The 14175-nt window shown below is 34.3% G+C and overlaps 2 protein-coding genes and 6 non-coding genes across 9 annotated transcripts; 3 read left to right on the plus strand and 5 right to left on the minus strand.

Moving 5' to 3' along the window:
* The first annotated feature begins 1344 nt into the window (after window positions 1-1344).
* Window positions 1345-5074, plus strand: LOC114184221 (receptor-like serine/threonine-protein kinase ALE2). Of its 2 annotated transcripts, none has more exons than XM_028071501.2 (9): window positions 1345-1569; window positions 1862-2104; window positions 2212-2304; window positions 2424-2531; window positions 2615-2986; window positions 3096-3380; window positions 3632-4033; window positions 4130-4373; window positions 4478-5074. In XM_028071501.2, exons 1-9 carry the CDS (start codon window positions 1494-1496, stop codon window positions 4827-4829), a joined length of 2175 nt encoding a protein of 724 aa, XP_027927302.1. In that variant the 5' UTR covers window positions 1345-1493; the 3' UTR covers window positions 4830-5074. The 2 variants fall into 2 exon arrangements, with proteins under 2 accessions (XP_027927302.1, XP_027927303.1); XM_028071502.2 differs by having other exon boundaries at window positions 1348-1569; window positions 3635-4033.
* A 489-nt stretch (window positions 5075-5563) lies between these two features.
* Window positions 5564-5679, plus strand: LOC114186408 (U5 spliceosomal RNA). Its single transcript, XR_003605066.1, has one exon. It is a non-coding gene; the product is annotated as a U5 spliceosomal RNA (small nuclear RNA).
* A 1032-nt stretch (window positions 5680-6711) lies between these two features.
* Window positions 6712-6827, minus strand: LOC114186418 (U5 spliceosomal RNA). The gene has a single exon (XR_003605075.1). It is a non-coding gene; the product is annotated as a U5 spliceosomal RNA (small nuclear RNA).
* Window positions 6828-7602: 775 nt separating this feature from the next.
* On the minus strand, window positions 7603-7753 carry LOC114186401 (U4 spliceosomal RNA). Its single transcript, XR_003605060.1, has one exon. It is a non-coding gene; the product is annotated as a U4 spliceosomal RNA (small nuclear RNA).
* A 372-nt stretch (window positions 7754-8125) lies between these two features.
* Window positions 8126-11023, plus strand: LOC114183939 (Pentatricopeptide repeat (PPR-like) superfamily protein). Its single transcript, XM_028071138.2, has one exon. It carries the CDS (start codon window positions 8610-8612, stop codon window positions 10731-10733), a length of 2124 nt encoding a protein of 707 aa, XP_027926939.1. The 5' UTR covers window positions 8126-8609; the 3' UTR covers window positions 10734-11023.
* Window positions 11024-12034: 1011 nt separating this feature from the next.
* On the minus strand, window positions 12035-12151 carry LOC114186411 (U5 spliceosomal RNA). The gene has a single exon (XR_003605068.2). It is a non-coding gene; the product is annotated as a U5 spliceosomal RNA (small nuclear RNA).
* A 974-nt stretch (window positions 12152-13125) lies between these two features.
* LOC114186409 (U5 spliceosomal RNA) lies at window positions 13126-13242 on the minus strand. Its single transcript, XR_003605067.1, has one exon. It is a non-coding gene; the product is annotated as a U5 spliceosomal RNA (small nuclear RNA).
* Window positions 13243-13858: 616 nt separating this feature from the next.
* Window positions 13859-14009, minus strand: LOC114186400 (U4 spliceosomal RNA). Its single transcript, XR_003605059.1, has one exon. It is a non-coding gene; the product is annotated as a U4 spliceosomal RNA (small nuclear RNA).
* Between the last annotated feature and the right edge of the window lie 166 nt (window positions 14010-14175).

The following is a 14175-nucleotide window of genomic DNA, read 5'->3' on the forward strand; positions in this document are numbered from 1 at the left end:
ATTAAAGGTTATAATACATAGGTGCATACATGGTAACAATTTATGGACCTTAAAACCAATTATTTATTTACATAAAGAATGTTTTTGAAAATAGAAATATTGTTTTTAAATATTATTATAAAAAAGTTCTGAAATAATAATAAGTTTTAGTAACTAAAAATAATTAGTCTTGATCAATTTAAATATTAATTTATAAATTAAAAATTATTAAAAATTAAAATAGTTTTTATTATAAATTGAATTGATTATTAATATTATAATTACCGAACTTTTTGTTACATAAAAAATTATTTTTTAATTAAAAAATTGATTTTTAAATTGATCTCAAATATATTTTTAACTACCTAAATTAATCATTACTTAAGATTTATCTTATAGAGTATTACCTTAACTTATTTTTTACCACTATTTTTTGTTCAATTTTGTTTCCATCTTTGATCAATAAATTGGAAACTTGATTTTAATGAGGTCTAAATCAATCAGATAGTCGATTAAATTGGTTAATGAATAATTTTTTATATATGTTTTTAAAACTATATTATTGATAGGAAACATCTATTAATTTTGTAAATATCATCAATTCGAGAAAACTTGATTAGCAATCACAAGTACATGTACTTAGCTTTAACACTATCAAATCAAATGAATAATACTTTTAGCTTACAAATTTAATACAAATTTAAAATAATTTTGATTTGTGAATTAAATTCCTATCTAACCTCATAACTGGTCGCAATAAAAGTGTTGGGTATTTCAAAGACATGAATCTTGACTAACTTGAGTCAAAGATCGACCAATAAGAAAGCTAAGATTCTTTAAAAAGTTTTTTTTTTTTCTCGATATCCTATTCATGAAAAAATCAAGTTCTTCATCACTTCCACCAACAGATTCTGGTGTATTTGTTGGAGAGGAGATTTTATATAATTTTTATAAAATGAAATATTTATAATTTAATTTAAAATAAAAATATAATTTTAATAATTATTTAAAGATAAAAAACATGTTTAACCAATATCAAATTTATTCAAACAATGCACATGCAATTCACACAGTTAATGCAGTTAATTCAAGGAGTGTCTCCTAATTGAATGTTGATATCATTCAGTACTTTGCCTCTTCCTTCTCTTAAAATCAAAGCACACTAACACAATTCCAACCCCACCAACCCTCTTACATAGAAGTTATTCTCTGCTTAGGATTGTACTGTCATGATTTTTTCACTGCTCAGTTATTCTGAAGAACAATAAAACTGTCATTTCCCAGTCATTAATTATGAAAATAGGAAGCATGCGTGTCTCCTTCCTCAACCATTCTCTTGCCATTTTTTTTCCTATTAATTTGGTTACCACTGTCGGTTTCCTTATATTTTAGTCTTTTTCATAGTACCTTGTCTCTTACTGCGCTAGCTTCAGCGTATATGCTGCTGCTGCTAACTCCAAACTAATACACTTCAATTTCACCCCTCCTTGGGTTGTCGGTGAAAGATCTTCAGAATGGGATTGCAGCTCATTTTCCTGCTAATTAAGCTACATTTTGTTACATGTACACCCCATCTTCATGAATATGCTGGTATGAGCTTGATTTAGATGTTTTGATGAGTTCCTTTATATTGTTGCATGTATGATCCATTTGAGAAGCTCATAAATTATTGTTGAACATGAAATGTGGTTCACATTTATGGGGTGTTTGTTTGTTTGAGGAACTGGACTGCATATTTGGATGTTCATAGTATCCGCTACTATGGGTTTTGTTTTCATGTTGATTCTCTCTGAGATTGTAAATTTTTAAATGAGCTTTGTCTTAGTTTCACCCTTTTCTCTTTTTCTCATCTTCACGCTTTGTAAAAAAACGTGTTCTGTAGCAAGCTATTTGCACCATTCGAGAATCCGAAGCCCTTCAAGCATTGCATTTCCACCCACAGAGTCACCTACTACAGTTCCTGCTGGTACTACACTTCCACCTTCCCAACCATTCCCCAAAAGAAAATGGATGCACAGTTCTATGGACTCTCCAATTCCACGCCACAAGCATCACCATTCCAGAAGAAAGTTCAGCAACCAAGCTCCTGGACCAACCTTTTCAATCAATCCCCATACTCATCAAGGTTTGATTATCTGACAAATAAAGTTAATGCACAATTTCAACATTTATTGCCTTCAACACCTCAAAATTAACTACATTTCTTCTGCAAACTTCTCTTGAAAAATCTAGGTCCTCCTCCTGTCATCAAATCACAACATTCATTCTCTTCACCTGTAAATGCACCAGCACCAGCACCAATAGTTCTATCACACCACTTGAATGGTAATAAACATTCATTTCGGTCATTTCTCTTACTTCTATTTTTTATGTGCTGTCTACCTTGATTGCTAATTAGAGTTAGCACCTCATTGTTTGTGTCTTGCTCTGTCCATCACCATCAGTACCGTATACTTCACCTAGAATTTCACCTCTAGGTTCATCAATGAAGAAGACAAGGACTCCACCAGCAGCATATGCTTTTGTTCTACCATCTCCACCGCCTAACAAAGGTATTATTGATTCCTTCTCTTCAATGTTCGCACCCAAGTTATGCAATATATGTGTATTGATCTCATTCGTGATTGATTTTTAGATTGTATGTCACTGACATGCTCTGAGCCCTTGACATATACACTTCCTGGATCACCTTGTGGTTGTGTTTGGCCACTCCAAGTTAAACTTCGCATCAGCGTTGCAATATACAAGTTTTTTCCTTCGGTTTCAAAGCTGGCCAAAGAAATTGCAGCTAGTGTTTTGCTGAACCGTAATCAAGTACGCATTGTGGGTGCCGATGCAACTACTCAGCAGCTCGAGAAAACTACTGTTCTCATAAACTTGGTGCCCCAAGGAGTGAAATTTGATGATACAACAGCTCTTTTAATATATAAGAAATTCTGGCAGAGAGAGATTCTCAATGATGATTCTACCTTCGGTTCCTATGAAGTGCTCTATGTTCATTATCCAGGTTATACATTAACAAAATGTTTTTAAGACCATTTTTGTGTTTGTATTGTATGAAGTCAATAAATGTAGTATATTTGATTTCATTTATCCTTTTTTGATAACATATTCAGGTCTTCCACCGTCTCCACCTTCAAATGTTTACGGTATAGATGTTGAACCATACCCTGGTCACGACAACAATGGAACAATAATAAAACCTTTAGGAGTAGATGTCTCAAGGAAGCAAAAAGAAGGGAGTGGTGGAAGAATGCTTATTATGATCATCCTTTCATCTTTTACCGCCTTCCTTCTATTCATTGGACTTGCATGGATTTTTCTCTTGAAGTGTGGTTCCAGCACTCTTGAACCTGGACATATACCAGATGCCAAAATTTCATCCTCTTCAATGCGATCAGGTAACTTAAAAGCAAGTGAGGACTACCTTTACTTTTCGGTAATTTTTGAAGACTTAATTTCATGGACAACTTACTTCATGAAGTTTGAAGTGTTAGTTTCAGCTTTTCTGGTTACGATGCTAATATAGTCTTTTGTATTCTGGGATTTATTCAGATATTGTGCTTGAAAAATCTTGATCTTAGCTATTTACTTGAGTGTCTCCATGTTCAAGTAGTAAACAGTGGAATTCATTATGAATATATGTTCAAAGCAGGTACTGCCAGTGTTAGGTCATTGACTTATGCGAGCATGCCAGGTTCTAGATCAATGTCCTTCGGTTCTGGAACAATAATCTATGCAGGATCAGCTAAAATATTTTCTTTGAACGAAATCGAGAAAGCAACAAATAACTTCAATTCTTCAAGCATACTAGGAGAAGGTGGCTTCGGTCTTGTTTACAAGGGTGACTTAAATGATGGCAGAGAGGTGGCTGTGAAGATTCTCAAAAGGGATGACCAGCATGGTGACCATGAATTCTTTGCAGAGTCAGAGATGCTTAGCTGCTTGCACCATAGGAATTTAGTTAAACTGATTGGTATATGCACAGAGAAACACACTCGCTGCTTAGTGTATGAGCTTGTTCCTAATGGCAGCGTGGAATCCCACTTACATGGTAGGCTAAGTCACTGAAATGATGATGAAAGTCATCAACACTTTTGAAAGCCAATTCTTAAGAGCCTGATTTTTGAATACTCTAACTTGTGGCTAGGTATGGACAAAGAAACCGAACCACTAGATTGGAATGCCCGGATGAAGATTGCACTTGGTGCAGCTAGAGGATTAACCTATCTGCATGAAGATTGTAATCCATGTGTCATACACAGAGACTTCAAATCCAGCAACATCTTATTGGAATACGATTTTGTACCCAAAGTTTCAGATTTTGGCTTGGCTAGAACAACATTGAACGAGGGAAACAAGCCCGTTTCAACTCATGTTATTGGTACATTTGGGTAACAATCTCTTCCTACACCTTTTGTGTTGATGATTGCAATGAACTCATTTCATTTGTTACGGATGAAAACTGATTTTGTCTCATTGGCATCTTGTTTTGAAGCTACGTAGCTCCTGAATATGCAATGACAGGACATCTTCTTGTCAAAAGTGATGTTTACAGCTATGGAGTTGTGCTCCTTGAGCTGCTAAGTGGAAGAAAGCCTGTGGATTTGTCGCAGCCACCAGGACAAGAAAACCTTGTTGCTTGGGCTCGTCCACTTCTTACAAGTAAGGAGGGTTTGCAGAAGATCATAGACCCCATTATGAAGGATAGTGTTTCCATTGATACCATTGTAAAGGTTGCAGCAATTGCATCAATGTGCGTGCAATCAGAAGTCACTCAGCGTCCTTTTATGGGTGAAGTTGTTCAGGCCTTGACATTGGTATGCAGTGAGTTTGAAGAAAAAAGATGACCCTGTAATTGGTCTTATAACCGGTGTTCCAGGTGAGACAGTGGGCTTTCAGAGTGCAACAGAACCTGGTTGAGAATCAAGGTAGCACTATTGTCATCATAAGTAATGTTCATATGGTGCAAGAATTTGAGTCATTGGGGTTATTTGTATAGAGGGGGCATGAAAATTCAACTAAATTGTGTCAAGAGTACCATTAAACTTTCACAAAGCAAATTCTAATGACAATGCAAATTTGGTCATCGTTACTTACTAATTCAAAAACATTTTTGCTTTTCAAAACAGGAATCACTATAGTAAAATTTGACAAAACAATACTTCAAGAAGTTAAGCAGGGACATCTATTGCTCAATATTGCCCACTATGTATGGATTTTTGGCTGTATTGTATGTACAAAATATGTGTTCTCTACCTTTAATATTATCTATAAGTACATCATAGAAAAATAGAAATTCTAAATACCACAAAAATAATTCAACAAATTCAGCGAGAACTCAGAAAAGTGATAGGAAAATACTACTGTCTCAAATCTCAGTGACTAAATTTGTGAGCAATTTAGTTAAATGAAACATGCGCACAGTATTTAAAAACACTTACTTCATAGACTCCTGTATTGAACCAGGATAGGTGCATTGTCCAAATTCTCATTTCTGATTAAACCCACATCGAGTGGTATTGTAAAGTCAATGTGATGATCATACTATAATAAGAAGAGACTGCTACATTTATATTCACGGAGCCATGTGATAAGCACAAAGCGAACTATTCTTTCGCCTTTTACTAAAGAATACCGTGTGTTTGTCACTACAAGTGGCATACGTTTATTTTTGGAAGAGTCTTGATAAAAGGCTCTGCAATATTAGTTGAATTTTCAATGATTACTATATATATTTCCTAAATGAAGTATTTATTGGAAGATTTTTATATATATTTCCTAAATGAAGTATTTATTGGAAGATTTTTATTAGGTTTCATGTCTTTCAGCTTTAGCAATGCAATATTAGTCTTATCTTAGTACCTGTTCTTGTGTTTATGATGATGTCTTTATTGAAATTTTTTCTTTAGTTTGTATTTTATTAATACCAACTTTTTCTCTTTTCAGAATTCTTTCTTTATGTGATTTTATTTTTTCATAGTAAACCAGATGCCAGAGTTGTGAACAATGTTATTCACGTCTGGCATGAAAACTGCTTTCACTAAAAGTTCTACAAGTTGTGGGTGAGGGTGAGTAATAATTGATATCTCAGACATCTATATTTGACTCAAATGTATGGTAACAAAGCAACTGCATGATTTTATTAGTTGTGACATTTACCATAACTCAAGTTGAAATGTCCTCTACAACGAGGACAAAAAAGCAAATAATTAAACTTTTGAACTAAATTTGTGAGCAATCTAATTAAATGAAGTGTTGGACAGTATTGAAATACAATCACCTCAGACAAAAATATGAAGGATGCATAAACATCGAGTGGCATTGCATAAACAAGTTTTGTGATCATACTACAAGAAAAGGCCAACAGTTCTTTCACGGAGGTCCTAATAGACTGTCTGTAATGTTTATAATTTTTCCAAAGAGGATGCAATTGAAGTGGCACAATTAAATTAGAAATTTTCTGAAGAGATTGAAAATATCATTTCATTGATTTTGTATTAACTCTATTCTTGCTGTTTCCTCTAAGTAGACAAACTTCTTAAAAGATGTTTTAATGTCTCACCCTCCCCTCAGTGCTTATTTTTAATTTTTTAATAGTTATTTATTTAATTATTAATAGTGATATAAAAGATTTATTAGGAATCTGAACAAATCAGAGTTAGTTTGGTTGGATGGACAACCACAGCCTGCTTCAGCTTACAACACACTACTGTCTTCACCTTGTAGCTGCTGCTGATGATTATAAGGTCTTCAAAAATCTTCAATTCATGGTCTCAACATACCAAATAATCGGTATTCTTTAGTAAAAGGCAAAAGAATAGTTCGCTTTGTGTTTAACTCATGGCTCCGTGAGATATCAAAGAAGAGCATTTCAATATTATATAGCGATCCTATATCTGTTCATACACTAACACAGTCGATGTGGACTTCAAACCTTCTATCAGACATGTTAACTTGGTCATGTATAATTCAATTTTATTATTTAATATCATTTTTGTGTTTTAATATGAATTTAATATCAAATTTTAATTAGATTTCTACTCTGTTATTGACTTTGGATAAATTCTTTTCAGCTTCTATTGTTATAAAATAATAAACATCCTTTTTGATATGATAAAACATTTTTTATAAAAATACTACTGAATATTTTATAAAGAAAATTTATCAAACAAAGAAACATGTCATAAGTTTTTTTTTTTGCATAATTTTTTAATATTTTGTAATTTTAAATTTTCTCAAATAATTGTTACATTTTTTTCAGTTTTTATTATTTTAAATCAATTAAACACCATTTTCAAAAAGTCATGAAACATTTGATATAAAAAAGTTTATAAAAAGAAAATTATCAGACAAGCATGCTATAAATTTCTCACAAATAATTGCTATATATTTTCAGTTTCTATTCTTATAAAACTTCTATTAATTCATCCTGAAAACTACTTTATTCCCATTTACTCAATTTGAAATTTAACAGAATTATTACAAATAAGACTCTACTATATTGGTATATCCCACAAAATTCTTGAACTAAACAATAACTTCAAAATCCATGTAGTATTATCTCACAACATAACTCAAGTATTACGAGAAATGTATAAATCTTTGAACTAAAATTTACAGAACTTTACCCCTGAGGGAGCCCTTCCAGAAATTCTCGAAGGCCCAGGGTAAACCCAGGCCCAAGAGGGGGTTTGGAAATAGTTTTCAACCAGCAATAGACGCGCCTCGGTTAGAACCTCACTAGCTGCGTCATTGCCCCAAGCGCAAAGATACTTTGCAACATCATCTCACAAATTATTTATTAGCTTTTGTCAGTCTCAACAACCAATTATTTCCTATGTGGGACTTAACCAATGTTCCAATGAGTTGCTAGATCATTTTCAACTTGATGATTTTACCCACCATTCCAGTGATTGATAGCAGCATTCCTCCTGTTTTTTTAAGTCTCTGCTACTTATCCAAGTCAGAGGAAAATTTTTTTAAGTCACTGATTAACAAAAGGTTTCTTTCATAGCAATGGCATGTATATTTTTCACAACATCAAATTTTGGATTAAGAGAGACTGATAAAGACGAAGAAGTTTGAGTATATAAATTATTTCATGACCCAGGATGACAGGAGATTTACTAAGGGACTAAATGTGGTGAAAAGATAACACGGGAAGAGTTTTCTACAGCATCTCTCATCCTGTAGAATGAGAGCCTAAATCCCTCATTTTTTTACAGTTTCAGATATTTTTTTTCCTAGTCTCTGTACACTCTATTCAATTTATAAGTTTTAAGTTTGAAATGAAATATTTTGGATAACATTAATGTTTTTCAGACGTTTTAAGTGGACGTTAATGACTACATATCGCAGCCATGAACCATGTAGTAGAAATGCATAGCTGCAGTATTTGTATATGCAGAAATTTTGGTTCTGTGACTGTTTGTAAAACTTTTTCTTTCCCACTCTTTTGAACGTAACTCGAACAGGTACTTTGTCATGTCATGTCATCCCTAGTTGTCAAGTTTTATAAATGTTTTTGTTATTTTGGGAAATGGTTTCTTTGATTTAACCCCAACCATGTGTACAAAAACCTGGTTGTGTGTCTGTTACACGGGAAACTAAGATGGTTGAAAAGCTTGATGCCGAATGCAGTTTCAAAGTGTTTCCGTTCTCTCTTGTCACCATTCCAATCCATTTTTGTGGTCTCTCCTTCAATCTCCCACATACACACGCACTCTTTCTACGTTACCCACACACATGAACTTGTTGATTCCCTCCATGTCTTTTTCCAGCGTTGCCTCACTCTGCATCAAGCTCGCCAGCTTCACTCCCAATTGCTTCTCACCGCTGCGCATCGCGTACCCTTCTTGGCCGCCAGCCTCATAGCCGCTTACTCCCGCTTTGGCTTTCTCTCAGACGCTCGCAAAGTGTTTGCTGCAATCCCAGTTGAGGGACTTCATCATCTTCTTTTGTGGAATTCCATTATCAGAGCCAATGTCTCTCATGGCTACCATCAACACGCGCTTCAACTTTATCTTGAAATGCGAAACCTTGGCATTTTGCCCGACGGCTTTACTCTTCCCTTGATAATACGGGCCTGCTCGTCTCTGGCTGTCTCTGGTCTCTGCAGGATTGTCCATTGTCATGCTTTGCAGCTGGGGTTTCGGAATCACCTTCATGTCGTCAATGAACTCGTGGGTATGTATGGGAAGCACGGGCGAATGGAGGATGCTCGCCAACTGTTCGATGGAATGTCTGTTAGAAGCCTAGTCTCGTGGAATACTATGGTTTCGGGTTATGCTTTCAACTGTGATTCTCTTGGTGCTTCTGCGATTTTTAAGAGGATGGAGTTGGAAGGTTTGCAGCCGAATTCGGTGACGTGGACCTCCCTCTTGTCAAGCCATGCTAGATGTGGGCTTTATGACGAAACTGTTGAGTTGTTTAAGTTGATGAGGACGAGGACAAGGATAATTGACATCAGTGCTGAAGCATTGGCCGTGATGTTGCCTGTGTGTGCTACTGTGTTTCAAGTTGACTGGGGAAAAGAAATCCATGGGCTTGTTGTTAAAGGTGGATATGAAGATTATTTGTTTGTGAAAAATGCTCTGATAGGTACATATGGGAAGCACCAAAATTTGGGGGATGCACAAAGGGTGTTTTTGGATATAAAGAACAAGAGCCTAGTCAGTTGGAATGCTTTGATATCGGCATATGCTGAAGCTGGATTGTGTGAGGAGGCCTATGCAACATTTTTGCAGATGGAGAAGTCATGTACAGATGGTCAATCCCCAGTGAGGCCTAATGTTATAAGTTGGAGTGCGGTGATCGGTGGCTTTGCTTCTAAGGGGCTTGGTGAGAAGTCACTGGAACTTTTTAGGCAAATGCAGCTTTCCAAAGTAATGGCAAATTGTGTGACAATTTCCTGCGTTTTATCAGTTTGTGCAGAGTTAGCTGCATTGAACGTTGGCAGGGAGCTCCATGGTTATGCCATTAGGAATTTGGTGGGTGACAATATATTAGTAGGAAATGGTCTGATTAACATGTATATGAAGTGTGGGAACTTCAATGAAGGACATATAGTGTTTGATAGTATTAAGGGTAGAGATTTAATTTCGTGGAACTCCTTAATTGGGGGTTATGGAATGCATGGGCTTGGTGAGAATGCTTTAAGAAGTTTTGATGAGATGATTAGAGCAGGAATGAAGCCAGACAACATCACTTTTGTGGCTATTCTATCTGCTTGCAGTCATGCTGGACTTGTTGCCGCTGGTCGTAACATTTTTTATCAGATGGCCAGAAAGTTTAGCATTGAACCTAATGTAGAGCATTATGCATGCATGGTTGACCTCCTTGGTCGTGCTGGACTTTTGAAGGAAGCAACTGATATTGTTCGAAACATGCCTATTGAACCTAATGAGTATATTTGGGGAGCCCTTTTAAACTCATGTAGAATGTATAGAGACGTGAACATTGCAGAAGAAACAGCATCGCAAATTCTAACCCTGAAGTCAAAAATAACAGGGAGTATCATGCTGCTGTCCCATATATACGCTGCAAATGGAAGGTGGGATGACTTCGCAAGAGTGAGGGTGTCGGCAAGAACAAAAGGTCTTAAAAAAGTACCCGGTCAGAGTTGGATTGAGGTGCGAAAGAAAGTTTACATGTTTTCAGCAGGGAATTCAGTTCATTTGAGTCTGGATGAAGTTTATGTGATCCTTGAAGAATTGGCCCTTCACATGGCGAGTGAAAATTATAATCTATAGTTTTGTCAAGAATTTGTTTATTGTTTATAATCACTCATTATTACTCTTGTTGCAATCTGGGAGCCAATAGGGTAGATATTATATTTTGCCATGACTTATTTCATGAACTACTGGACAATGACACTCTGAATTTGAGTTACCCAGAAAATTTTGGCTAGATATTAATATATTTTTCCATAATGCATAGAGTCCATTATCTTTACGTCCTGTTTTGGAGTGGGTTTAATATGTTTATAGTTGTCTTAAAAATAAGCGAGGTTTTATTTTATTTTTTAATAATTTGGAATGAATATTTTGCTCTTCTTTCTATATTAATGTCATTTTAGAGCCTTCTTTCTATTCCATGGAGTTTCCTGACATTTTCTCTTTAAATGCGGTTCATGCACTCACATGAAATGGGATTCTATAGGCAAGTGAACTGCTTGCATCATAAAACGAAAGGATTTTCATAAATGTTTCATGTGGAGTCATGTGACTAACACCGCGAAATATTCTTTCGTCTTCTAAATAAGAAAACTTTTAAATGACATACACTTCTTTTTATAAAGAGTACCCCTGTCGGGAGTGTTCTGCAATGTCAGTTTCAACTATAAATATCTATTTTCAATCTAATTTGTATTATATTGAGGAATGTTTGATTATATTGTTCTGTTATTTGCTTTTTCAAAAGGATTACAGTTGTACGTGAGTAGTGACTAGTGGTATTTATATAGACTTTGTACATCTAAATCTAACTTATTGTTTGAAATACTTGACTGATAGTTGTTAAATGCTAAGAAGTACCTTTACTTTCTAGAAATTTTTAAGCATCCTTCAGTTCTGAAACAATAATGTATGCAGAATAGACTACACTTACATGGTAAGCAAAAGACACTGATGATGAAAGACATCAACACTTTTGGAAGCCAATTCACAAGTCTGGCTTTTTAATGCTGTAAGTTGTTCCTAGGTGCTGACAGAAAAACCAAACCACTTGATTGGATGTCCAGATGAAGATTGTAGTTGGTGCAGATAGAGGATTAGTTTATCAGCATTTGAAGATCCATGTGACAGGCAGACACACAGGACTTCAAATCCAATAACCTCTTATTTGAATATTTGGGATATTAGAATAAAGAGGATTATAGTAGTCACTAATTATACGGATATAGTAGGGTTAGAGTAAACATAACAGCAAAAAGCTCAGCCCACAAGAATTGAACAAAAAGTATTTTAACATAACTGGAATTCGGACAAAAGAAATAACCTGCATTCCACAAAAATTTCAATAACCAATAAAACTAAATTTGAACTAAAGTTGCAGAGCCCTCTAGAGAGGGCTCTTTCAAAAATAAGGGTATACCATTTAGCGAGACAAACACACGGTATTCTTTAGTAAAAGGCGAAAGAATAGTTCGCTTTGTGTTTAGCTCATGGCTCCGTGAGGAACTATTGGAGAACATTTTCATATTATATTATGATCATTGATCTATTCCTACATTAACACAGTCGATGTGGACTTTGGTCAGAAATGCTAACTTGGTTATCCCTGTTATATAAAATTTTCATTAGATCTCTACCTATTATTGAGTTTGGATTAAAATTTTCAGTTTCTATTAAAACACATAGTAACTGTATTAAAGATTGTCTGGTATTTTTGAAATTCTTTTCTTCCTCAATAGAGAGGTGTTTTTTTTATATGTATAATAACTTGTAACTGCCTTAAAGGTTGTCTGGTATTTTTGAAATTCTTTCCTCTCTCTTGTTACTTCTCATTAACGCATTAACTTCTGTTATAATGTGTTAACCTATGTAAAAAATGTTATTAATAAATATATCAAATTCTCTTTGAGCAAACATGATCTCACATCTTCTGTAGTATAAAAGAGTTATGTGACATTTATATCTTATACATTTTGAGTTTCTGTAACCAAAATTATTAAAATTAATCAATTATATAATGTTATTTCAACTCTACCTAAGATGAAGCTAATTATATGTTGTATTTGTATGTAAACTGCATTGGAAGAGAGAACCTGATTATCAATTTTCACTTAAAATTTTGTTTATGTAGATATCTAATTTATCGCTTGGTATCAAATTTAACGACTAGGAGTAGTTTTAGCAAATGTCTTCATTCCAAGAAATTCTTGTGGACTATGGGCTTTCTGTTTCGATTGATGATCTAAACCTACCATATAAAATTATAACAAATGACTTTCTAATAAAATTAATTAGACAATATAGCATAGATCTTTTCAAAAATCAATTGATGGATGATTAAAAATACTATTAGAATTACATTAACCACTCTTCATGGATGATTCAACACATACAGTTGACCATTTATCATGAATGATTCAACACATTGAGAAGCATCTCAATAACTTAGTAGAATTTGAACTGAAATTGCAGAGCCCTCGAAAGAGGTCTCTTCCAAAAATAGGCGTATGCCACTTAGCGAGACAAACACACGGTATTCTTTAGTAAAAGGCGAAAGAATAGTTCGCTATGTGTTTAACTCATGGCTCCGTGAGTGACACAGTAGGAGTATTCCAATATTATATAACCATCTTATATCTGTTCATACATTAACACAGTCGATGTGGACCTCCGTCAGACATGTTAACTTGTTCATAATTGATTTTTTATTTAATATCATTTTGTGTTTTTATCTGCCTTTAATATAAAACTTTAATTAAATATCAAACTCTGTTATTGAGTTTGGATTTATTTTTCAGTTTCTATTAAATTTTTATTTAGTAATTTTAAATTGTCTCAAATAATTGTTATATGTTTTTCAGTTTCTATTGTTATAAAATAAATAAACAGGATTTTGAAAGAGTCATCAAACATTCTCTATATAAAAATTTATCTTACAAAAAAAATAATTGTCAAGCAAATGTTATAGATTTGTTTTGCATAATTTTTATTGTAATTTTAACTTTGTTATAAAGTTAAAGATCCTTTCGTGAGAACTGTTCCTTTGTAGAAGCTAGAAAATTATTAGTGTTATTTCAACATTTTAAAATTATATATATTAAACTTCAAACTAAAATTGAAAATTTTACCCTCACTGTCATATCACATAATACTCAAACTTTAAAATTGTTTAGAACATTATAACATTGAACTAAAATTTATTGGGCTTTACCCCTAAGGGAGCCCTTCCAGAAATTCTCGAAGGCCCAGAGTAAACCCAGGCCCAAGAGGGGGTTTGGAAATAGTTTTCAACCAGCAATAGACGCGCCTCGGTTAGAACCTCACTAGCTGCGTCATTGCCCCAAGCGCAAAGATGGTTTGTGACATCATCTGACAACTTATTTTATAGGAACTTCTGTTGTTCCCATCAATTGTCATATTTGATGTGGGACTTTAGTATGCAGAGGCTAATGTGGCCAGTGACTCCAACAACAGATAGGAGCATTTCTCCATTCCTTTCATTTTCGTTTTCTTCTTTCTA

The sequence above is a fragment of the Vigna unguiculata genome, chromosome 5, assembly GCF_037176805.1.
Source record: "Vigna unguiculata cultivar grain cowpea cultivar isolate G323 ecotype 2 chromosome 5, ASM3717680v1, whole genome shotgun sequence".
NCBI lineage: Eukaryota > Viridiplantae > Streptophyta > Magnoliopsida > Fabales > Fabaceae > Vigna > Vigna unguiculata.